Genomic DNA, 24983 nt, shown 5'->3' on the forward strand with positions numbered 1-24983 from the left:
TCTTGCCTGGAAAATCCCATGGACGGAGGAGCCTGGTAGGCTGCAGTCCATGGGGTCGCGAAGAGTCGGACACGACTGAGCGACTTCACTTTAACTTTTCACATTCATGCATTGGAGAAGGAAATGGCAACCCACTCCAGTGTTCTTGCCTGGAGAATCCCAGGGACGGGGGAGCCTGGTGGGCTGCCGTCTGTGGGGTCGCACAGAGTTGGACACGACTGAAGCGACGCAGCAGCAGCAGCATATCCTCAAGTTGCAGTGATTATAAATATAAAATTTAGCTGTGACAGTACAGATGGCGAATAAATCCACCTGAATGAAGGAGAAAAGGGCAAACCCTAGGAATAAGGGTCACGCAACAAAGAAGAATTGATGCCTTCGAACTATGGTGCTGGGGAAAACTTTTGAGAGTCTCTTGGACTGCAAGGAGATCAAACCAGTCAATCCTAAAGGAAATCAGTCCAGAATATTCATTGGAAGGACTGATGCTAAAATTGAAGATCCGATACTTTGGCCACCTGATGTGAAAAGCTGACTTATTGAAAGGGACTCTGACGATGGGAAAGATTGGGGGCAGGAGGAGAGGGGGATGATAGAGGATGAGATGGTTGGATGGCATCGCCGACTCGGTGGGCATGGGTTTGAGCAGGCTCTGGGTGATGGTGAGGGATAGGGAGGCCTGACATGCTGCAGTCCACGGGGTCACAAAAGAGTCGGATAGGACTGAGCAACTGAACAACACCCACCCTAACGAGTACAGGATTCAGGATAAGAGGAAGCTCCAGAATCCTAGGCTATCCTTCTATGTCCACAGAGCACTGCGTTTGAGCCACCTCTTGAATAAGCTTTTTGTAAGAGCCTTTATATGAATCTTTTGCTTGCCAGGCTACTAAATTAAAAAAATTCCGGCCCTGGTCCCCCACTGCATCCCTCTCTGTTCTATTGCTGTGCTGAATCTCTTTTAAAAACATTTCTATTTATTTATTTGACTTCAGTGCGTCTTAGTTTCAGCAAGCAGGATCTTTTAGTTCTGACACGTGAATTCTTCGTTGCATCTTGTGGGATCTAGTTCCCTGATCAGGGATCAAACTTGGGCCCCCTGCACTGGGAGGGCAGAGTCTTAGCCACTGGACCACCCCCTCTATTGAATGTTTTTATTAAGGGGGGGACCTTGTCTGTGCCAAGTGCTTCACCCTCAGAGCAGGTGCTCAGATACCTTTGTTGAATGAGCCGAGTGATTGACTATGGATGACTAGCACTAAATTGAGCTTTGCAGGGCAAGTGGATGAAATCCGTGTATTTGCTTCCTGGGCCTGCCCTAATGAGGCGTCGCAGACTGGGGGGCTTAAACAACAGAGATATTGTCTCCCAGCCTGGAGGCCAGAGGTCCGAGACCATGGTGTTGGCAGGGCTGGGCCTTCCGAGCATCTCCCCAGCATCCCTTGGCTTGGAGATGACCGTCTTCTCCCTGTTTCTCTACTCCCCTTTCCTCTGCATTTCTGCCACTGAGTCCAGATGTCCCCTTTTTGTAAGGACACTCATCTTAGGATTAGGGCCCCCTCTCACGACCTCATCTTAACCTGATCAAATGCAGTGACTCTTCTCCAAAATAAGATCACGTTCCCAGACACTGGGGGTTAGGGCTTCACATCTTCTGTGGAGGTGGGGGTTGGCGGGGTGAGACCCACAATTCGACCCGTAACAATAAGCTTTCACCAGGTGCATTGCTTTGTTTGGAGGGTGTGACTGAGTTTATAGTAGGGCTGTGGCTGCATTTGTGGAAATATTCGAGCAGTGCAGACAACATAACCACACTTGGCATTGGATGGATGACTAACAGACCTTCATGCCAGTGCTGTTTCTGTTACAATGGATCTTTTAGAGATGTAGCGACATTTTGTTTTATAAGTGTGGCTCTGTTTTTCAAAAGGATAAAATGAACACTGAACTGTTTATAAGGAGATGTACAGACAGGCATTAGCTGCCTGACGTTTCCAAGAAGAGAAAACGTCTGGAGTTGCCTGTGTGCTCATGTGGGTGTGGAGCGCCGTGCGGACAGCGTGTGGACAAACGTCTGTCTGCCTCTTTCCCCTTAGCTAAGGTTTCTGAGATTGACGAGGAACAAGAGGACCCCTACCTGAATGACCGCTGCCGAGGTGAGCCTGGCGCCTGCCCGGGGCTGGCTGGTGGTTAACGAGGCCCGAGGGAGGGCCCTGCTAATCTCCCTGGGAGCTGACCTCAGGCTCTGCTCGGGTTCACTGGGATTCACCCGAGACGTGCCCTTTGGCTGGGAGTCAGCTGGAGGTCCCGGTCACCTGCACTCCTGGGGTCTTCCCTTCCTCTCCTCCTCGCTGGGACCCGGTGGGCGAGTGAGGGAGAGGGTGGGCTTGTGGCGAAGAGGCTGCATTCTTGTGGCTTGTAGCGAAGAAGCTAGCATTCAACGCCCTTCAATCACGGCCCACAGACTCAGTTGATAACTCTATGGGGGGTCACTCTGAGCAGGGACCACCAAGGCTGGCGCCCCTTAAGGGATGCGGGTGAGTGTCACTTCATTTTGTGGCCTGGATCTCCAGCCATACCATCTGTAATATCCCATTGTCCCATAAGAGTGATCCTTTCAAATTTAAAGTCAGTGGGGCCTTACAGCATTGTTTTCCTTAAGATAAGACTTTATTTCTCACGATGGAACATTCCTACACGTTTGGACTGGCAGGTCTGCTCCCCGAGGACATTTAGTGACTTGCCTTGTGGTTGGGCTTTAATTAGGGAGCCAGTTTAATCACAAAATAAGGTGGTCTGTTACAATGACAATTGGCACCGAAGCCTCAGGTGGGGGAAGGGAGAGCAGAGAGCCCCAGAAAGACCCATAATCCTGGGGAGCGTGGGAGGGTCTTCCTAGAGGAGGGGGGATAGCTGCTTTGCAATGGGCCAGGATGGACTAGCCAGGGGAGTGACGTGGGTGGGGTGACTGCGGCAACTGGAGCAGAGACTTGAAGACCCCTAGCAGCAGGCCCTGCTGGGCGCAGGGTCGGGGGAGGGGCAGGGAGAGGGGAAGAGGCTGGAGAAGTGGGCAGGCCGTGCAGGCCCTGGGCAGCAGTCCAAACTTTATTTCGTGGAATCTTTGTCTGGTGGAGGTTTGTCCCCATGAGATTAGCTCTTTGAGCATCTCGCTTGCTGCCCTATGGGAAGCGTGGTTGGAGGGGTGGGTACCAAGTGAGTGAGCGGCCGGAACTGAAGCAGTGGCAGTGGAAATGGGGCATTGGGGCCCCCCACACCCCTCCATCTGTCAGATCAGGGCCAGACCTTGGGGGTCTCCCATGGGAAGGGGGTTGCTGGGAAGGCTGCGGTGGGCTCCAGCCTGGGGAGCCTGCCTTCCTGCATCAGTACCCCTTGAGGGCAGTTCCTCTGGCCCCGTCCAAGCAAAGAGAAATCACCAGGGAGTCCCTGGGTGCGCCAGGTCTCCGCTCACGTTTGGTCTGATTCCAGGCGGCGGGCCCTGCAAACAGCAGTGCCGGGACACGGGGGAGGAAGTTGTCTGCTCCTGCTTTGTGGGGTACCAGCTGCTCCCAGACGGCGTCTCCTGTGAAGGTAAATGTCATCCTGCTCCGAGAGCCTCTGCCTCCACTTGACACTCAGGCAGGGCCCGCTTTGCACAACTAGGGGCCCTGTTCGTAGGTGAACTATGGCCCAGGACCAGCTTTCCAATATCCTGCAGCCAGGGCTCTCAGCCAGAAGAATGTGAACACTGGGCTGGGAAAAGGGGGTGGGCTTGGGGTCTGACCGGGCTCTGAGTCCAGAATCTGCTGGGTGGCCCTGGGGGCATCCCCAGCCTCTTTTGGCCCCTCATCTGTGAGATGGGGGAGATGGAGGGAGGGGACAGCCCTGAATAGGAGGGAGTCTCTAGGGTCACACGACTTCATTTCGGGGCCTGGAGCTTGCTGAGCAGATGCTCAGAAGGAGCAATAGACCTGAAATAGATCAGCCAGGGAGAGAAACCATTGCTTTCCTTTTGCTGTGGTGGGGAGTACCCAGGGCTCCACTCTGGTACAGAGCGTAACTATCACAGACCCGGGGGACTTGATGGATGCAGAGAACTGACCCCACTCTGCTTCCTGGTCCCTTCCTTCTGATGACGCGTCAGGATCGGTTGTCCTTGCCAATTACTCCTGCATTGTCTGTGTCTCTCCTAGATGTCAATGAGTGCATCAAGGGCAGCCAAAACTGCCGGCTCGGAGAAACCTGCATCAATACAGTGGGCTCTTTCCGCTGCCAGCGTGATAGCAGCTGCGGAACTGGCTATGAGCTCACAGAGGACAATGACTGCAAAGGTACGACAGGCTCCGAGTCGCAGAACCTCGCCCCGGGAGCAGATGTGATGTGATAAGAAAGTGGCTTGGGGGGTCCCGGGCTCCGCATGCTGTGTCCCCTGGTGACTGCCTGGGGCACCGGCCGGCCCTGTCACTAGAGAAGATTTAGCTTCTTTACCGTCATGCTGAGTTAATGACAGTGGAGAGTTTGGGTTTCTGAAAAGGCTCAAAGCACGATCATTTAAAAACGAGACCGGGGCCATCCCTGCCATCCAATGGTTGGGGCTTTGCCTTCCAGTGCAAGAAAGTGTGATGAGTTCGGTCCCTGGTCAGAGAGCTCATATCTCACATGCCTTGTGGCCAAACTACCAGAACACATAAAAGGGAGGCAATATTGTAACTATGTAAGAATAAGGACTTAAAAGCAATTTAAAAATAACAAGACCCAAGATGAATTTCAGGTGCTCACATGTGCTTTCTACTCCCATCCCCCCATTTTTTTTTTTTTTTTGCACAACAGCTGCCATCCATCTGATTCCAGCCTCCCTTGAAGTTCAAAGCTTATTCCCTTCCGCTGCGTAAAAAGCATGACATTTTTGGCTGCTGGCTTTTCCCCGCCAAACCATAGATGTTATTTGGCAGATAAGCCTTTGATGAGGATCTGTTAGAACATAGTTTTCTGCTGAGGGTTTCCAACCCTTCAGAACGACAAAACCACTTGTGTAAAAACGTTGGTTGAATTATGAGGGTAACTCAAAAGCAAGTCACACCCTCCTGACGTCTGAGGGCCTTTGGGCGAGCTCGGTGCTCCCCACCCCTGCAGACTCACTGGGCGGTTTGGACCGCGAGAACCCAGGGGCCCCGCCAGCTGAATATACACTTCTGAACATCTGACAGCCCATGAACTTCAAGGGAAGGGCAGCCAACACGTTCAGTCATGACAGTCACCATTGTTAATATTTGGAATATTGCAAGGACTGAAGAATGAATAAGTTTATAGGGACTGTGTTTATTGCCACTAAGATCATCATCACTTTATAATCTAAAACTAAACATGTGCTTAGCCTGAAATGAAAACCAAACCAAACCAAACCACCTATTGCCAGGAAAATGTCTGGGTTATTTATTATATAACAGAAAATTTGCATCATAAGAGCCTTGGGGGGATAGTCTTTAGCAACACGAGCACTGTTTGGCTAAGGCTCTTCTTGTATGTGACCTCTTTATTGGAATGTTTTGGGTTACAGTCTGAATAATGAGCATTTAAAGAAAAGAAAAAAGTTTTCTTGTGATTTTAAAGTGTTGTAAGATGCTTCTGGCAGGACTCTTGCTAACAATTTCCTTTTTTTATGATGTACCAGATATTGACGAGTGTGAGAGTGGTATTCATAACTGCCTCCCCGATTTTATCTGTCAGAATACTCTGGGATCCTTCCGCTGCAGACCCAAGCTACAGTGCAAGAGTGGCTTTATACAAGATGCTCTAGGCAACTGTATTGGTAAGGCACCGCTGCCAGGGCTCACGGGGTCCGCCAGGCAGGGGAGCCGTCCGGCCGTGGGCCCTGTCTCTAGGAGGCAGGGCCTTGCACAGGGTAGACAGAACAGGGTTGGCAAGCTTTTTCTATAAAAGGCTGGATAATAAATGGTGCATTGCAGGCCGTGCGGTCTCTGTTGCAACCCCTCTGCTCTGCAGGTTGCAGCTGGCAAGCGGCCACAGTTAGGTAAACAAGTGGGCGGGGCTGTGTCCCATTAAAACTTTATTTACAAACACAGGCGACAGGCTGTGTTGGGCCTCAGGGGTCTAATTTACCAATCTCCGATGCATTCAAGAGAGCTTGAGTTTTGAAATCAGAGACACTTGGTGTTGAACTGAGTCTGTGCGTGCATGCTAAATCACTTCTGTAGTGTCTGACTCTTTGCGTCTCCATGGACTGTAGCCTGCCAGGCTCCTCTGTCCATAGGATTCTCCAGGCGAGAATACTGGAGTGGGTTGCCATTCCCTTCTCTAGGGGATCTTCCTGATGCAGGGATCGAACCTGCCTCTCTTATGTCTCCTGGATTGGCAGGCAGGTTCCTTACCATTGGCGCCACCTGGGAGCCCCAGGGAAGCCCTCAGTTAGTTTTAAACTAACCGCTGCCCTGGGACCAGCCCAGGAGACAGGAGGTGGGCCTGCTTTCTTCTGCAGTCGCCACCTGGCTGGATCACTGTATGCTCTTGGCATTTGAGTCCAGGTCTGCCACCTGTCCTTGCCCTCTGCCCCAGCAGAGGATTCTGGGTCCTTCCTTGAAGTCGGACAGATGTCCCCCTATCCAGGGGGCTATCCAGGGGTCACCTGTGAGTTGCAGGTGCCACCAGCCAGAACCCATGCTACTGGGGCTGCCCTGTCACCCCCCTGGAAAGGCTGGCAGCGCCACGACAAGGGACCAAGACTTTCTATCTTGTGTCTGTCTCAGGCCCTTGCAGATAAATCTGTATCGATCTTTGATTTGGAATGGTGGTTTGGACTGAAAGCCCTGCCCCCTTTTATTACCATCCCAGGATATTTAAAGACAAACAGCAGCAGCCCTTTAGGATGGGGGTGATTTTATCTGCAGCCAACCCCAGTCTTTGTTCCTGAAATGCCCCCTTTACACGGGAGGCGTCTGAGCGGTAGGGGCCTCAGCTTGGCTGCCCTGGCCCCTCGCCAGCTCCCTGCCCACCAAGCTGTCGTCACTCAAAGAAGGGGGCCGGGGAGCAGGAGGCTGACCGCTCTCCCGGGGCCAGGAGCGGGAGGGACCTGCCCAGACTTGCAGGGGGCTCGCAGGGGGCTCCGCGGAGGAGCGCGCGTCTGTCAGGGCTGGAAACCCTGACTCATGGCGAAATCAGCCCGAGTTCCACACAGAAGGAGCATTTGCAAGTCTCGACTTCGCCCCGGTTTCCCACTCCCCACCCCCACCCCAGTTTGGGGGTGCCCCTCTGTGCAGGGGAAGGGGCCAGAGCAGGAGCTGGGGGCCAGGACTGGCCGCAGCCCGGCGCCCCCCACTCCCTGAACTTGGGTCTTTGGAGATCCTAGAGGGGTCTCTCTTTTCGTGTGCCCACAGTCCTTGCAACCAAGTTCAGGAGCTTTTCTTTTTAAAAATTCTTATTGATTTAAAAAGTTTTGTCCCTCTTTATTTGTAAAAAAGCGAGCAAAACCCAAACGTAGAGAGGGACGGCTTCTTCCCTGCTCGGCAATGCGTGTGAGTCCTAGACTTTTGTTTTTATTCAAAGTGGGACCAGACAGTTCTGCCACTTGCTTTGTTTTTGACCTACTGATGTGTTTTGATATCATTTCATGTCAGTACCTTTACGTCATCTTTTTTATCGTGCCAAACAAACCTTCACAAGAAAGTGAATCGAGGGAAAAGGAGGGGTGTCAGGACGGTTCGGGGCCAGGGCAGTCCCCCTCTGCCACCCGCGATCCTGGGTTCCCTGCTCGCACACTGCTGCGATGCCGCCCTCCCTCCCGCAGGATACGCTGACCTGTGGTGGGAAACTCTGACCTCGAGTGTAGCCAGAACCATCTTCCTGGGGCTTCTGGAGCCAGCCCTGGGCCCCGGGAGCCTGTCTGTTCCCCTCTGGCCACACACCGGGCGGCCCCGTAGCTGCAGGACTCCACTCAGGGGACCAGCGCGCAGGATGGGAGCGGGTCTTCACGGGCAGAGGCCTCCTTCCCAGTCACAAAGCATAGAATGTTCTAGGCCTTTGAGGTCTGGTCATCGAGGGCCTGGCCACTATCATTTCTTCTCCAGGTTTTCTCTCTTCTTCAGTTTCCCTCCGCCGGCCCATCTTCCTTTCTGCTTTGGTGAGGATGAGGAAGAGGCTGGCACTGGGCTGCCCGCATGGCTGATCCACTCCAGGGGTGCTGGGTTCTGTGGTCATGGGTTAAACGGAGCGAGCGGGGGTCCTTGACAGCTGGGATCATCTGAGTTTTTCCCATGTGGGGCCCTAAGAGGCTTGTACGAGGCCTTCGCACCCTCCTGAGACCTTGTCTGTTATTTGCTGTTTGTCCCCTCTCCCGGCCACCCATTCATTGGCTCCCTCCCAATGGCCTGGGCCCTGCCTTGTGGCGCTCACAGGCTGGAGAGCTCACCCTTCTGTGGGGCGCGGGTTTTCTCAAGGGCCACCGGTGTTCGTGGTGCAGGATTTGGGAGCTGTAGATCTGATTGGCGTGCACAAGGCTTGGGGGAAGGTGGCGGTGTCGGTTCTGAACGCTGCATTAGTTCTTGACACACGGCCGAACTTTCTTCTCTGAAGGCCTAGAGCATAAATACCAACCTCACTGACCCTAGGGGCTGTCACAGCCACATGGGAGCGGCCGTAGACGATGCATAAAAGCTCGGGCCTGGCTGTGCTCCAGGAGAACGGAATTTACAAAGACAGGAAGTGGGCTGGATGTGGCTGGCGGGCTGTGCCCACCCCAGATTTCAGGGCCCTTGTCGCAGCCGGGAAGCAGGAGACCCTGGTTCTGTACTGAGTGGGCCTGGCTCTGGCCTGAGTTCGGGGACTTTCCTGTTTCTAAAATGCAGATTTTAATCCCTGTAAGCCTGTCTTGTGGGTTCGATGTAGTGGTCGAGGGCAGGACTAGAGACAAAAGCTTTTGTAAACTGTCAAGTGCTGTGCCGGTGAGACCGTCCTGACAAAGGCTGTTGACAGAGCGAGGAGGGAGCCGGGCTGGCTGTTGTCTGGGGAGGATGGGGCCGGGCTGTGAGGGCAGAAGCACAGCTGGTCCTCCACCATCGCCCCCTTCTCTTAGCCCCCGATGATTATAGGTGATTTGGAGAACCTTTAGGCCCTTTCAGAAGGCTTCTTCTGGTAGGAATTTCACTCTGCAGTTTTGCACCAGGGCTGAGCATGAGCAGCCATGTAAACCCAGTTCTGGTTGGTTTACACGTGTTGGGCCTGTGTTCGTCACAGGAGTCTCCCTTCAGAGGGGTGTGCTGTCAGGGAGGGAGCCCACTGGACCGTGAGCTCAGAGCTGCCCCTCCCCGGGGCCTGAGTTCACACAGAGCCCCCCGGACCCCGGAGTAGGGATGGGGACGTCAGGGGAGCTGTGCCCCAGAGGCTGTGCTTATATGAGAGGCATGTCCACCTGGCAGACTGGGGCGATGGCTCCCCAGGCAGGCCCAGAGAGGGGATTGAGTGGCTCTGGAGGCTGAGGCCGGAGGCTGGGCTGCAGGACAGACCGGCCACGTGGCTGGGAGGCGGACGGGGCCCGCCAGTCACTGGAGGCGCCCACAACACTAGTGCCGACACGGAGGGGGCTGCCACGTCTGTGTTCCTCACCCCTGCTCAGTTCAGGGAAGATACTCATTGACCATGTGGAGCGTGTGAACCCAGGATGGCACCTAAATTGCCAAGTTCACTGGGTGGGACTCACAGGCAGGTGGCTTTGGCTTTCGTGCAGTGGAAGATGGAGGTGTTGAGGGTTTAGGGGCAGGGAGATGGGCCCGGTAAGGGGTGCTTAAGGTGGTGTGTGCTACTGAAATCTGGAAGCCAGTGGGGAGGTTGTGCTATGTGGCCCAGGCCGAGTGCATCATCTTAACTCCATCTGTGGTTTTATAAAGAGGAGGGAGATGGGAGTATTTTGGAGATCTGGGTGCTGGGTTTGGGAAAGCCCTCCAGGTTTAACCCTGCCGTCTGTCTTTCCCCCCGTAGATATCAATGAGTGTTTGAGTATCAGTGCCCCATGCCCTATTGGGCAGACGTGCATCAACACAGAGGGCTCCTACACGTGCCAGAAGAACGTGCCGAACTGTGGCCGTGGCTACCATCTCAACGAGGAGGGAACCCGCTGCGTTGGTTGGTATTAAAAAAGAAAGCCAGTTTGAAATGAACTTTTCTGTCTGCTCCAGCACAACCCTCGCTTCTCTGGAAGGAGAGAGCAGATCCCCAAAGGAAGCTGTGTGCACCTGTTCATCTATCCCATGGCTGGTCTCCAAGCCTAGGTCTTTACTGGCTATTGCCTGGACCGTTGCAGTAGAATGCCAGCCCACCTACTGCCTCCAGCTTTGCCCCTTCAAGTCTGTCCCGTTCATTCTGAGCTGGAAGCTCTCTCACCCTTTCCTGCTCAGAGCTCCCTTTGGTGATGGCTCCTCACTGGGGCAGACAGAGGACTGATGCTCCTGCTTGGAATTCGTGCATGTGCGAGGGTACTCAGCCGCTTCAGTCGTGTCCAACTCTTTGCGACCCTATGGTCGCAAAGGACCCTATAGGGGTCTAAAGGACCCTAAAGAACCCTATAGCCTGCCAGGCTCCTCTGTCTATGGGATTCTCCAGGCAAGAATAATGGAGTGGGTTGCCATGGTCTCCTCCAGGGGACTTTCCCCACCCAGGGTTTGAACCCAGATCTCCTGCTTTGCAGGCGGATTCTTTACCATCTGAGCCACCAGGGAAGCCCTGCTTACAATTCAGTCCTCCTGAATTGACCCCAAGCTCACAAACTTTTTAATCCAAATGGAACAGGTCTTGCTGCTCCCCCAACAAGCCCTGCCCGTCTCTGTCTGTGTGACTTTTGCTCTTGCATCGATCCCTCTGCCACCTGCTCCTACCTTCCTGTGGGTTCAGGCAAAGGCATCTTGCGCCCATCCTGCCCAGATCCCTGCCACGCAAAGATCTCCTTCCTCAGCCTCTCCCCAGTCCTGCGGCGCTTCCTGCTTTACTTAACTGGGGCCACTGCTGGCTCTCAGTAGCAGGAGTCCCTGAGGGTAGAGGCTGCGTCCAGTCAGCTGTCTCCCCAGTGCACAGGACGTAATCTGGGAAATCACGTTGAAGAATTAGATGGTGCCGCTTTGTCAGTTACATTTTAGCAGGCTCCTTCCTTGCCTTCCGTTCTGATCATGCCCCCTCCCACACTAAAGGGTTTTCAATGTGTCTTTCTTTTCTGCAAGATGTGGACGAGTGCTCTCCCCCCTCTGAGCCCTGTGGGCCGGGGCACCTGTGTGTGAACTCCCCTGGAAGTTTCCGCTGTGAGTGCAAGGCCGGGTACTACTTCGACGGCATCAGCAGGACGTGTGTGGGTATGTGTGGGTATCCCTGCGGGGGCGGGGGGCGGCTGGCCAAGTGACACCAAGGAGAACCAGCCCTGGCTGCACCTGCAGTGACCGTGGTCTACTCCTGACCTCTCACAATCCTGAATCCAGACAGTGCTGGAGAAGAGACCCGGATCGGGAGGCCCCCACTCTAGTTCCAGTCATGCAGCTTCTGAGGGGTGCTCCCGGGTGAAAGCCAGGTTCCCCACCTGTAGAACAGGTGCTCTGCTAGCCCGGAGACTCCAGCCCCCTGGACAGATGCCCCAGAGTCTGTGATTTCCCAGAGAGTCACCGCTGACCTGCAGGGCGCAGGGCCCAGAGCTGTGTGCTCCCTCTGGGCGATGAGAACCTGGGATGGCATGGTGACCCGAACCTGGGGAACCAGGACAGATCCTGCTGGTGGACGCTTGCCGCCCCCAAGCCAGGGTGCTCAGGAGAGGCTGGTCCCTGGCCTCCCCTGCTCAGCCCCACGACACCTTTGTCGGGTCCCAGAAGACCCTCCCTTGGGCTCCAGGATGGAGGGCTTGGGTGGTTGGCCACATGCCCAGACATACTGTCCTGGAAGGAGCGCGAGGCTTCCCCAGTGGGCAGAGAGGCAGGGTGGTCCCAGTGCCCCCGCTGACTTGCTGTGGGACCGGTCACTGCGCCTTTCCCCGGGAGAGGAGGGCAGAGGAGGTGGGGGACAGAGGTCGCGAGCTGACAGGGAGGACGCTGCCTGAGCCGCCCGCCCGCTCCGTTTCAGACATCAACGAGTGTCGGCGGTACCCGGGCCGCCTGTGCGGCCACAAGTGCGAGAACACGCCCGGCTCCTACTACTGCAGCTGCACCATGGGCTTCCGGCTCTCCTCCGATGGCCGCTCCTGTGAAGGTGAGGGCCGGCCGTGGGGTCGGGGGGCGCTGGGCCTGCATCCGCTCCTCTTCCCCGAGCTGCCTGCCTCCCCGCCGCTCTCCCGGCAGGCCCTCTTGGGAACGACTCACTTGCACCCCAACACGTATCAGATGATGTGTCGGCAGGAGCGATGCCTCTCAAAAGTTGCTTGTTTCTCCCGGGTCCGGGGAGTGCCAATAATACCTGTGCACACATGAGGATGGACGAGTGGGATGTGGCTGAGAGTGTGGAATCCAAGGGCATCTGACCCACCGCCTTCCTCACGTGACCCTGGGGGGTGGCTGACCTCACCAGCCTCAGTGTCCTCATGGGGGAGATGAGGTTGTTTATGCCAAAGAGGGGGGCTTCCCTGGTGGTTTGGTGGTAAAGAATCTGCCTGCCAATTCAGGAGATGTGGGTTCGACCCCTGGGTCAGGAAGATCCCCTGGAGAAGGGCATGGCAACCCACTCCAGTACTCTTGCCTAGGAAATCCCATGGACAAAGAAGCCTGGCGGGCTACAGTCCATGGGGACGCAGGAGTCAGACATGTCTTAGCCACTAAACAACAATAATGACAGAGGGAAGCAAAAGTTGGATGCTTGTTTAAAGTGGTAAGACAGATTTTATTTACACTTCTGCAATAGAGGAGAGAGAGTTTGGCATAAACTGGTCTTAACTTCACCAAGACAAAAGGTGCAGACTTTCTAAATGCTGGGGCCTGCTAAGGAGCCGCACGGAAGGATGTTGAGGTCGGCGGTCAGTGCAGTTAGGCCGGCTGTGTCTGCTCACTGGCTCTGACCCTCCTGCAGAGTGTGGGAGTTGAGGGGGGGCTCCCTCTTCTTGACTGCATTTCAAAGGCTTGGTTCCCATGTCCTCAGAAGGACACTCCTGGCTTGCAGAAGATACATCTCAAAGGCACAGAGGAAGGGTTTACATCTGCAGGTTTTCTGAAGTAAATGCCTCTAAGGGAAAGGGAGGTCAGGGCCTACAGTCCGGCGTGGGCTGGAACACACAGGAAGTTCTTTGGCAGCGTAGAGCTTTCCCAGGCAGGCATTTCAAGGGTCATGGTCTGGGGCTGGTGCTGACATTTGGTCTGGTCTCTGGTGGGTGGATTCTACCAACTCGAACTGGTGCCAAGAATAACACTGCCTCCCTCTGATGGGATGGACTGAGATGAGATGATAAGCCGAGGACCTGGCACATAGTAGGTGCTCAGTGGATGTCATATCTTATACAGGAATTAGGTGAGGAGGTCAGCAGAAATTGAGGGTTTCTGGCCACCCTCGGCAGTACCTCACAAGCTCCCTTCTTTGCAGCGCAGTTCCCAGGGGCTGACCTGTAGAGCCAGCCTCCAGACACGGCAGGTCTTATAATTCTGGATTAAGAAGGATGATCACAGATATGCCAGGATGTACCCCAGCATGTAATTCTCACCCTGAAGGATGGACAGTATGAGGGGCTCCTGGGTGCTAGGCTTCCCCTGAGATTCTGGGATTCGTCCCCAGGAACCAGACCCGACACACAAACGTGATAACAAGGAACCAGATTCATGCATGGCGGGATGGGGGGGGGTCCCTCGGGCCTGGGTTCAAATCCCAGCTCTGTCACGTTTATGGTCTTGAGAGTAACTTGGCATTTCTGGGCCTCAGGGTCCTCATCTGCAAAATGGGGCTAGTGAGACCCACCTAATACCACTCATAGGGGTCATGAGGATGAAACACAATGGAGCCTGTCCAGTGTTTCATGGTGCCCCGCGTGAGATGACACGCTTGTGACGTGGAGACTGCTGGCATCATTGTTATTATTGTTTGTGGCTTGTGCTCTCCGTGATGACTCCTAAACGACTGAATAGTAGACACTCATACCTGTTAGTGGACGATTTTGCTCCAAACCAGGGCCCGGCCAGCCTTGCTGTGTTATTCCACCAGTGAGCAGTCATAAAGCACTCTCTGCTCCAGGTGTGTAGCGAGAACACGGTTCCTGCCTTCAGGGAGTGTCTCTGGGACGTGATGAGATACCACACTGGGCAGAGGTGACCAAGCGTGCTGGGGGTCAGGTGACAGCTGGGCCAGGCATGGGGGGCTGCAGGGGTGAGAGGGGCTGAGACAGTAAAGGACATTCTCCCCTGCTCACCCCTCCTGCCCTGCTAAGAATTAGCAGTAAACAAAAGTGAGAAGGGACTTCTGGGCCCGAGGTTGGCAAACTTTTTTTTCTGAAAGCCACACAGTAAATATTTTAGGCTTTGCCAGCCGCGTCCCTTGTACCTTCTTAACTCTGCCATTATAGTGCACAGGCAGCCGTGGACTATGGCAAAGGAATGAGCGTGGCTGTGTGCCGATAAAACTTTATTGCAAACACAAGTGGTGGGCCGGAAGTTTGCTGATCCCTGTTCTAGTCAAAGGTAACAGAAGCAAGAGCCGCAGGTTGGGTGTGGCTTGAAGCTGGCAGTGGCGGGGGTGGGGAGATGCCGGAGCTCCCAGCCTTGAGGGGCTGGAGTAGGAGCCTCTCTCCCTTGGGGAAACCTCAGGCAGGTCCCTGGCCCTACATGTGGTAGCCTCTGCCTCTGTGTGTGTGTTAACTCAAGGGAGATCATGGCCCCCTCGACCAGGAGCCCAGGGACTCAGTTCTGAGCAGTGGCCTCGGGGACCCTGTCTCTTTCAGACGTGAACGAGTGTAACAGCAGCCCCTGCAGCCAGGAGTGCGCCAACGTCTACGGCTCCTACCAGTGTTACTGCCGGCGAGGCTACCAGCTCAGCGACGTGGACGGGGTCACCTGCGAAGGTGAGCGGGGAGAGGGTGCCTCTCTCCGGTCCCCCACTCCCCGCTCCTCCTGGCTGGCGAGTGGCCTGGGTTTCTTTCCTCTGAGATGTGTTTGGATGGACTTTATCCATTGTTGAGAGTGAGGTTTGTAAAGGAGGAAACCCACTCCCGGATTTTCTTTAGTGACATAAAATGGAACAGTGGTGATGGCCATGGGTGCCGCCCGGACCTCGAGCAGGGCAGGGGTGGGGGAGGCGGGGCCGAGGAGGCACATCCCTCACTCGACCCTCGGCCTCTGGCCTTTCAGAAGCCCCTCATGGGGCCTGGGCCACCCTCCTCTGTAACATCCGGGTTCAGCCCACACTTACCCGGTGGTCAGGGGATAAAACCAAATGATGATTCAAGAGCACTTCATACATGCCTGGCACAATGTCGGTGCTCACAGGGCAGCTGTTTGTAAGGTTATTCCTATTTTTATTATATAACGTGTGTCTGTTAGCACGTTTATAATCATGGCATCAGGATGGAGCCGGGAGGGTACCTCTGTCTGTGCCATTCCGAAGCCCTTGGCTCCCCTTTGTTCCCCAGCCTCCCTCTCCCTGCCCCGCAAACTTCACACCAAGAACTTGCCATGTGGCCCTAGGCTAGGCTTTCTCCCTCTCTGGGACTCAGTGCGCCCTTCTGGCGGGATGGTCTCGGCGGCCGCCCCAGCCCTGGCACTTTGAGACCCCCTGTGTCCAGCTCACCTTCGGGGCTGACTTCCAGGTCACAGCTCAGCCCACTGGGGGATGTAGCCCAGCCTGGGTGGGGGGTCCACACGGATGCTGAGGGTGAGCTTTGCCGTCGCAGACATCGATGAGTGCGCCCTGCCCACGGGGGGCCACATATGCTCCTACCGCTGCATCAACGTCCCCGGGAGCTTCCAGTGCAGCTGCCCCTCCACCGGCTACCGGCTGGCCCCCAACGGCCGCAACTGCCAAGGTGAGCGGGGCGGGGCCCCAGGGTCTCCCGGGCCGTCTCGGGGCTCCGCGGGGCGGGGGGAGCCTGAGGCCCAGCAGCCACAGCACAGATGGGGTGCGTTTCGGGGGGACGACTCTGTATCCTGGATGTGTCCTCGCCCCACGGGCACCCTGGTCTCCCATACTCCGGCACACTTATCCAGCGGGGGTTCTGAGTCCTCCTGTTCTGCCTCAGGCGGCCCCGGGGGGGCCGGAAGTGGGGCTGATAGCCTTTAAAAGGAAGACGCCCAGCATCAAGGAGGCAGGACTTCGATGCCCAGCAGACCCCACAGCTTAGCTTTGCTGTTTAGTCTCTCATTAAGTCACTCGACACACCCAGGCCCTGCCAGGAGTTAAGCCCAAAGCAGGGAGCCGGTGGTGCAGGCCTCCGTCCCAGGGCGCTGGTCTCCCTTTGGCAGGGGGATGGACCTCAGGGTGAGTCCCCACCCTGAGGTCTCTGTATTGAAGGACTTTATGGCCCGGGTTCCCGCAGGGGCCAGGGATCGGCTAAATGAAAGGTGAGAGGCCTGCATCCTATACTCGGCTCCCAGTTCTAAGAACACGCCAGGGGTCATCGCATCACTGTCTCTTGGGTTACTGAGAGGGGAGCTAAGGAGATATTTGTGAATGAGCAACCCCAGAACGGGCGTGCTGGCCTTGCCCTCGGCAATGGCTGCGGCCGCTGAATCAGAGGTTGGGACTGTCCAGCCCCTGCAGCAAGCCTCCTACAGGGCTGGCGGCCCAGAGGCTCTGGGGACCAGGGTTCTGCAGGTGTCCTTTCTGGTCATGAAGGGGGTCTGCAGACCGTGATCAAAGGCGGCAGGAGCTGCGGCGTTTGCTGGGAGGGACTGCTCGGCTGTCCAGAGCTCCGGATGGAAGTCGCTCTGTTTGCACATTTCTGAAGGAGCAGATGACCTGGCCGGGCGCCCTCACCGCAGCCTGGGGTCCTGCCAGACACAGCGAAAACACATTCCTGAGCCTCTCTCGGGCTTTGAGACTGGGGCCTGCTGTTTTTGCTACCAATGGTCAGGATTTGGCGCCTCTTCACAGATGCCTCAGGGCTTCCCAGGTGGCGCTAGTGGTAAAGAACCGTCTGCCAATGCAAGAGACAAAAGAGATATGGGTTTGCTCCCTAGGGTGGGAAGATCCCCTGGAGGAGGGCATGGCAACCCACTCCAGTATTCTTGCCTAGAGAATCCCATGTACAGAGGAGCCTCGTGGGCTACAGTCCATGGGGTCACAAAGAGTCAGACCCAACTGAAATGACTTAGCACGCATACATGCAGCTGATGCCTCTGGTATGGTGATGTCCCCTGGACCCACATTTGGCTGCCCCAGACAGTTGTGGGGTGGGGGACGACTCCTGATGTGCCCCAGGCCTGGTTCTGGTCCAACCCAGATGGTCACTGGCTTTGGAAACTGGATACAACATAGACTCCCTTTCCGCCTCAGTTTCCTCATCTGTAACGTGGGGCTAGTGGCTTCTGCCTGTTCCCTCCTCAGATGTTAGAAGTGGCATGTGAGGTAAGGCTGATGTGCCTTGAGAGCCTTGGAGAGGTGCTGGCTGCCTGGGTTCAAAGCTCAGGTCCCCCACTTATAAAATGTGTGACCTTAAGCCAGTCACTTAAGCCCATGAGCTCCTCCTAAAAGGAGGATAATAACCAGTACCTGCCTCATTTAATTATACTGAGAATCAAGTGTTTCCTGTAAAACACTTCAAGGGCCATCATTTAGAGGTTGCTGTTGTTACTATGCTCACTCCAGGGATCATGAATAGTCGGTAAATTAAATTTAAATCTCCTATAAACAAAAGAGCTGGCGCGGGGCTGTGCTCAGGAGAGCAGCCAACGGAGGGCAAGGATGGCCCGATCCCCCAAGCCCTGGGCACCCCCATCTGGGCCGGGGATGGCTTGGGGGGTCTCAGCCTTCACCGTGCTGCCTTGGGGTCTCCTGCAGACATTGATGAGTGTGTGACCGGCATCCACAACTGCTCCATCAATGAGACCTGCTTCAACATCCAGGGCGGCTTCCGCTGCCTGGCCTTCGAGTGTCCCGAGAACTACCGCCGCTCCACAGACACGTAAGTCCCTGGGGCCCCGCGGTCGTCTGTCTGTGTCGGCCTTCCTGGGGGCCGGGCTCCCGGCCTACACGAGGTGGAAGGGGGTGTTCGTGAGCTGTGTCCTCCCACATGGGTCTTGGGAAACTCAAGGATCCCTGGTTCTCAGGCACCTAAATGCCAGCGAGACTGGTCTCAGAGAAGGAAATTGGCCTCAAACGGGCTGACGGTCGGCGGGCCTCCTCACTGACCCGCCTGCACGTGGAGCCAGGCAGAAACCTGGCCTCTGCTTCCTGGGGTGGAGCCTTGGGCAAGGGACAGCTGCCTGGACCTCAGTGTCCACCTCTGTGGGATGCAGGAGGCAGAGCGTGCCGACTCGGATGGGGGTAGCGATGACTCCGGGTGGGTCACACCTGAAAACCAGATTCTGTCCGGCCCAGTGATGGTGTGGGAACAGCACAGAAGGGTCTGGGTTCTCAGCTTGAAGCTGTTTGTCCATGTGTCATTGTAAGCTCACTGACTCTCAGGCCACGGGATGTCTGCTGGGGTGTCCAGAAACCCTGCTCTTCAGGGAGCAGTGATGACCCTCTGGTCTCGCCACACACGACCCCAACCCTTGCTTTGTTGGTTGGGCTTCCTTTCCTGCCCCCAGAGATCGTTTCAGGGAAAGCTCCTTGGTGGGAGCCGATCTCAGGAGCGTGGATGCGGGATCCCTTCCCTCCTGTCCTAGGCAGAGCCAGCACCCAACCAGGCTGCCTGGGAGACTCGGCCTCTTGACCTTGGCCCTGCTTCTCCCGCCATCTGGGGCAAGGGTCCCAGGCCCTGGTGTGTACTTGTTCTGGCCTAAAGCTAGAGCAGGAGACGCTCTTGTTCTTCGCAGCTTCGGGGATGTTCAGCCTCTGGCCTCGCCCCCGCCCCACCCTCTCTGTTTCCCCAGCAGGCCTTCTTGCCAGTAGGGAAGAGCCACCCCAGGGCTGGGTTTGCCAGCACTCAGCCTTCCAAGAGCCGGGGGCTTAAACAAGAGGCAGTGCTGGTGCTCCTGAGCCGGGAAGAGCGATCATGTCCTTTTTCTGAGGCTGAGCTGCTCCTGTCTGTCTGTCCATGCTCCCTCATTCTCTCCCAGGCCCTTGTCTGTGTCTGGGTTCGAGGATTCTGGAAGATGGGCTGGTTGCTGTCCACGTCAGACTCAGGTGCAGTCACAAAGGCAAACGGGGAGGAGGAGGCTGCCCTGCGCGGGGTCTTCACGCTTCCGATGCGGGGGTGGGCAGGCTGGCATCGCGTGCTGAGACTGTGGCTGCGGTTGGCTCCCCGCCCCGGTCCTCACACGTGGGTGCTGTGGAGTCCTTCGCCGCGCCGCAGCTGGGGGCGGCCCTTTACTTGTTTGGGGACTGTTCACTGCGAGCCTACTGTGTGCAGGCACCTGGGCAGACAGTGGGCCCGCAGAGGGCCCCGGTGCCCTGCTCTGAGCCCAGGAGGAGCCCGTGCAGAAACAGCCATGGGCAGAGTACAGGTGTGCTCTCATCAAGGAGGGCTTCCCGCTAGCGTCGGGGTCGGGAACGGAAGGCAGGGGTACTTAGAGTTGGTGAGAGGGAGGGAGTGGAGGGTGGGATGGGCGTGGACCTGTGTTAAAGGACAACAGAGGAGTTCCAGCCAGGAAATGGGGTGCCCCAGCAAGGAACCACGCCTGCTGACTGAGGGGTTGATGCTCCAGGGCGTGGTCTGTCCCCATCACTTGGGTTCATCACCCTGCCCCTGGGGGATGATAAGGAGGGAGCACCGTCATTGTCTGTATTAAGCGCAGGAAGTGGGCACCATCCACGGTCAAGGTGGGGGTGGGGGGTTGAGGCTCCGAGCAGCCCCTCCAGGGAAGACTGGACCCATTGAGCAGGTGCTGCTTGCCAGCGCCACCCAGTGGCCGGAGCAGAGGCTGAGAGGTGGGTGGAGCTGGGAAAGGTGTGTCCTCTGCCCTGAGGGTCCGGTCTGTGACCCCTCACTGTTCTCAAGCCTCATGGAGATGCTGTGGCATCCTGGAACGATCTGGCTTTGGTGGCAGCTTCACTTAGGTTTGCCTCCCAAGCTCGGTCCGTTCCAGGTCCCCTGCCCTTGCCCTTTACCGTCAGCAGGTCCCGTGAACTTCTTGCTGTAAAGGGGTTGTGGTGTCCGCCTTCTGGGTTCCTGTTGGATGACCTGCGATTGTGGGGATACGGCTCGCTCTGGGTTCAGCCTGGGGGGCTGCGGGTAGGTGCCCCCAGGCACATTTTACTGCCAGTATTTATGGATGGAAGGAAGGCAGACGGTGGCCCTGGTGTCTGGTTCAGGACAAAACCTGGGAATCTGCCTGGAGGAGTAAGGAACCAGGCCGGGACTCCCATCCTGCCCTCCCCGCCTGGCTCTCCTGTTCCTCGGTGCCGTGATCTGGGGTCTTGGTCACCTTGGGGCCCATTTTCCTCTGTGACACGTGCTGACAATACGTACTTGTCAGCGCCTTGAGGATTAACTGTGACGCTCCGGGTGCCCGGCCCACGGCCAGCGTCGTGCCTGGAAAACAGAGTGCTGGTGAGGAGGATGGCCACCAGCCACCCTGTTCTCATCCTCAGAATCCAGACGTTCCTCAGAGCAACTGCAGCTGTGACTCTGCGGCTGACTGTGTGCCTGTGGGCTGACTGTGTGACCGTCCGGGTCTAGGGTCGCTTGGTCCTCAGACGGGAAGACGAGACTTGGCTTCTGAAGGGCTGTCGAGGAATCATGGGCCAGCTAGGAGCCCAGCGCTGGGCGCAGGAAGTGGGGGCCGGGCCTGGAATCCTCGGTTGACAGGCCTTGGGGGGTGGGGGCCTTGTCTTGGTTGCCTTGTCATGTACCGGGGGGGCTGTATCTCTGGGAGCACAGGGGCCCCGATAGCTTAGGGCCACTGACACGTCGTGTAGATGTGGGCAGGACACAGCCAGAGTGCCAGGTGAGGCGAAGCTGAGCCTCTCAGCCCTGCGGACTCCTCAGACTGGAATTTTCTGTTTCACGGCCCTTTTCTATTTCTGCAAAAACCCTCTTAAAGAATTTATCTGACCTTCAGAAAGCAATTTTTACAAGTTAAAAGCGCTGTATTAGAAAGGACCCAGGAACCGGCACTTCCATGGTTTAACATTCAGGGAGCAGGATTTGAGTTTGTCTCTTTCTCTCTCTGTCGCTGGGCCTCAGCCTTCTCTCTCTCTCTCCACAAACAGCCTCCTTCTGGCCAGTTTCCCCGGCGGCCGAAGGGCGGTAACTGGAGCATGACCCAGCAGGCCGGGCCACAAACCGCAGGTCTGGGCCCCAAGGACTGACCGGGCTGTTAAGATCCTGACCACACAGCTCCCTCCTCCCCACAGCAGGGATATTCAAAGTGTCCCTGAGCCCGGGATAGGACCGAAAACATCCTCTTTACCCCCTCAGCAGGGCAGACCCCGAGGCCCAGGGTCTCAGACGCTGGGGCCAGGGGGAGGCTGGCGGCCTTAGCTGGCACAGCTCCCGGGGCCAGGGTGTGACTCCGGTGAGCGGAGTGGGTGGCAACCTGCCCTGGCTAGTTCCCGGGGCTTGGACAGGAACTGCCGGCGGGGACGGCTCTGAGCTTCAGGCGGCCATACCTCCCGGGAGAAGGCGCTGGCCTTGAGGACCTTTCTTCTCTGGTGTGTGGTGACTTCCAATAATTGCATTTTCGTGGAACTTGGGGTGTCCTGAGTAAAGTCGTTGAACTGAAAACTTGGGGCACATTGTTCTCTCATGCGGGTTGAGATGGAAACCGAGGTGGGTGGTCCCCGGGTTCTGGGCCTCCTCTGCTCTGTGATAGATGCGGTGGCGACGGCCCCTCCTCCATCGATACACACCCGCTGACAAAGGCTTCAGTGCCGCCCCCGGTCTGACAGGCAGTTTGCCAGAGGCAGTAGTTATGCTTCCTGGGACGTTTTTAGTAAGTATGGGGTAGAGCAGAGTGGGATCATTGAAGTTGCAACTGACCAGGAAAATCAGGGCCGAATTTACTTGTGCGCGTTTATTAATATAAAGCATGTAGTGAGTGTCAAGCTGATGCTGGGTACTGGAGACGAAGCCAAAGAGCTGTGGGAATGGAGTGTTCTGGAAGGAGCCGGGCCCAGAAATGCCCAGAGGGAGGAAGGACTTGGGTGCTCTGTGGGGTCGGGGGTGTGGAGACCATCGGGGAGGAAGTAGTGTTCTGCTCTCTGGTGTATGATGGCTGTGGGGGCGATAGCAGAACTTCACACACACCTCACGTTCCCTGCCTTCCACACATGCCGTGTTAATCATCTGGCAAGTGAAAAGCCTGATCTTGGACGTGGGAGACGTGGGAAAATTTAACACACATGATGGAGACTCTAGCACCACCTGCTGGCCAGATCTACCAGGCCCTTCCTGAAGCAGCTGTGTGTGTGTGTGTGTGTGTGTGTATGTACACATAGCCTTTGAAGTGAAGGCTTCCCAGAGCAGCTGGGTGTGTGTGTGTGTGTGTACACATAGCCTTTGAAGTGAGGGCTTCCCAGAGCAGCTGGGTGTGTGTGTGTGTACACACAGCCTTTGAAGTGGGGGCTTCCCAGATGGCTCAGTGATAAAGAATCCAGCTGCCAGTGCAGGAAACATAAGAGATATGGGTTCGATCCCTGAGTCAGGAAGATCTCCTAGTGTAGGAAATGGCAACCCGCTCCCGTATTCTTGTCTGGGAAATCCCATGGGCAGAGGAGCCTGGCGGGCTACAGTCCGTGGGGTCACAAAGAATCAGGCCAACTTTGCCTCTGCCATTCAGTACAGACTGTGGAGTCATGGACAAGTGCTTTGGTCTTCCTGTTAGTAAAACAAGAATCATGTGGGACAGCAAGGGGGGCTTGGGGAAGGAGGAACTCTGACTTACCCAGCACGAGGCCAGGCATGTTCCGTGGTTTTCCACAGTCACCCGGCGCACCCCCATTTGGCCTGGACCTGGGTGTCTGTGGGGGTGGGCCGCCCCTCAGCAGTACCCACACCTGCTTTCTTTCCCATTGCTCTCTGCCTGTCGGCTAGCTCCCGAACAAAACCTTCATCTTCAGTGTTCCTGATTGTCGCATGCCTTTACTAGCGTGGAGCTCCTTCCTAGGGCTGCCATTTCTAAGAGCTCAAAATGGTGAACGGCCAAGTAAATGAAAGGATTCCAGTGAGTGAGTCCTGACAAAGAGCCTGGACATAGGATGTAAAGAGAGACAGTGCTTGCTAACAATAAATGCCAAGTGTTAAATAAGTTCTGGTCACCCAGCACGAGGCTTGGAAACTGAAAAGCTGAAATGGAGGCATGATGGAAGACAAGGACAGTAGTAGATACTGCCAACTGGAGAATCCAAGCACAGTTAAGATGGCGAAACTTCCTGGGACACGCTCTGTCAAGTCCTGTGGGGCTCAGCACCTTGGCTCTGCTTCTAAGGCAGCTGCCTTCTCATTGTGATGGAGTTCAAGAGGCAAAAGGTAGGCCTGTTCTTATCGTCTCACAGAAGGTTAGAACCTGTCCCCATCCTGTCACAGGAAGTTAGAATCTGTCTTTATTCTGTCAAAGGAAGTTAAAACCTATCCTCATAATCCTGTCACAGGAACTTAGGAGCAATAAATATTCTCTCACAGGAAGTTAGGACCTATCTCCATCCTGTCACAGGAAGTTAGGACCTGTCTCCATCACGTCACAGGAAGTTAGGATGTGTCTCCATCCTGTCACAGGAAGTTAGGACCTGACTCCATTGTGTCACAGGAAGGTAGGACCTGTCTGCATCCTGTCACAGGAAGTTAGGACCTGTCTGCATCCTGTCCCAGGAAGTTAGGACCTGTCTGCATCCTGTCCTAGGAAGTTAGGACCTGTCTGCATCCTGTCACAGGAAGTTAGGACCTGTCTCCATCATGTCACAGGAAGTTAGGATGTGTCTCCCTCCTGTCACAGGAAGTTAGAACCTGTCTGCATCCTGTCACAGGAAGGTAGGACCTGTCTGCATCCTGTCACAGGAAGTTAGGACCTGTCTCGTCCTGTCACAAGAAGTTAGGACGTGTCTCCGTTCTGTCACAGGAAGTTAGGACCTGTCTGCATCCTGTCACAGAGAGTTAGGACCTGTCTCGTCCTGTCACAGGAAGTTAGGACCTGTCTCATCCTGTCACAGGAAGGTAGGACCTGTCTGCATCCTGTCACAGGAAGGTAGGACCTGTCTCGTCCTGTCACAAGAAGTTAGGACGTGTCTCCATCCTGTCACAGGAAGTTAGGACCTCTCTGCATCCTGTCACAGAGAGTTAGGACCTGTCTCGTCCTGTCACAGGAAGTTAGGGCGTATCTCCGTCCTGTCACAGGAAGGTAGGACCTGTCTCGTCCTGTCACAGGAAGTTAGGACCTGTCTGCATCCTGTCACAGGAAGGTAGGACCTGTCTCCGTCCTGTCACAGGAAGTTAGGACCTGTCTGCATCCTGTCACAGGAAGTTAGGACCTGTCTGCATCCTGTCACAGGAAGGTAGGACCTGTCTGTGTCCTGTCACAGGAAGGTAGGACCTGTCTGTGTCCTGTCACAAGAAGTTAGGACGTGTCTGCGTCCTGTCACAGGAAGGTAGGACGTGTCTGCGTCCTGTCACGGGAAGTTAGGACCTGTCTCGTCCTTTCACGGGAAGTTAGGACCTGTCTGCTTCCTGTCACGGTTAGGTAGGACCTGTCTGCATCCTGTCACAGGAAGTTAGGACCTGTCTGCGTCCTGTCACAGGAAGGAAGGACCTGTCTGCGTCCTGTCACAGGAAGGTAGGACCTGTCTGCATCCTGTCACAGGAAATTAGGACGTGTCTCCATCGTGTCACAGGAAGGTAGGACCTGTCACAGGAGGTTAGGACGTGTCTCCATCCTGTCACAGGAAGTTAAAACCGCTCCTCATATTGTCACAGAAGGTAGGACCTGTCTTCATCTCTGTCCCAA

The 24983-nt window shown here is 55.8% G+C and overlaps 1 protein-coding gene across 2 annotated transcripts in view; it reads left to right on the forward strand.

Annotated features, from left to right (window-relative positions):
- The window catches only part of FBLN1 (fibulin 1), an 81442-nt gene that overhangs the window by 25804 nt on the left and 30655 nt on the right, over positions 1 to 24983 (forward strand). For both annotated transcript variants that reach the window (XM_065945311.1, XM_065945302.1), the window contains exons 5-14: positions 2097 to 2156; positions 3487 to 3588; positions 4191 to 4328; positions 5669 to 5806; positions 9985 to 10128; positions 11217 to 11345; positions 12100 to 12225; positions 14888 to 15007; positions 15836 to 15967; positions 17941 to 18064. In XM_065945311.1, coding sequence (XP_065801383.1) covers positions 2097 to 2156; positions 3487 to 3588; positions 4191 to 4328; positions 5669 to 5806; positions 9985 to 10128; positions 11217 to 11345; positions 12100 to 12225; positions 14888 to 15007; positions 15836 to 15967; positions 17941 to 18064 — 1213 coding nt within the window. The remainder of the gene's footprint in view (positions 1 to 2096; positions 2157 to 3486; positions 3589 to 4190; positions 4329 to 5668; positions 5807 to 9984; positions 10129 to 11216; positions 11346 to 12099; positions 12226 to 14887; positions 15008 to 15835; positions 15968 to 17940; positions 18065 to 24983) is intronic.

The sequence above is a fragment of the Muntiacus reevesi genome, chromosome 1 (assembly GCF_963930625.1).
Source record: "Muntiacus reevesi chromosome 1, mMunRee1.1, whole genome shotgun sequence".
In the NCBI taxonomy this organism is placed as follows: Eukaryota; Metazoa; Chordata; class Mammalia; order Artiodactyla; family Cervidae; genus Muntiacus; species Muntiacus reevesi.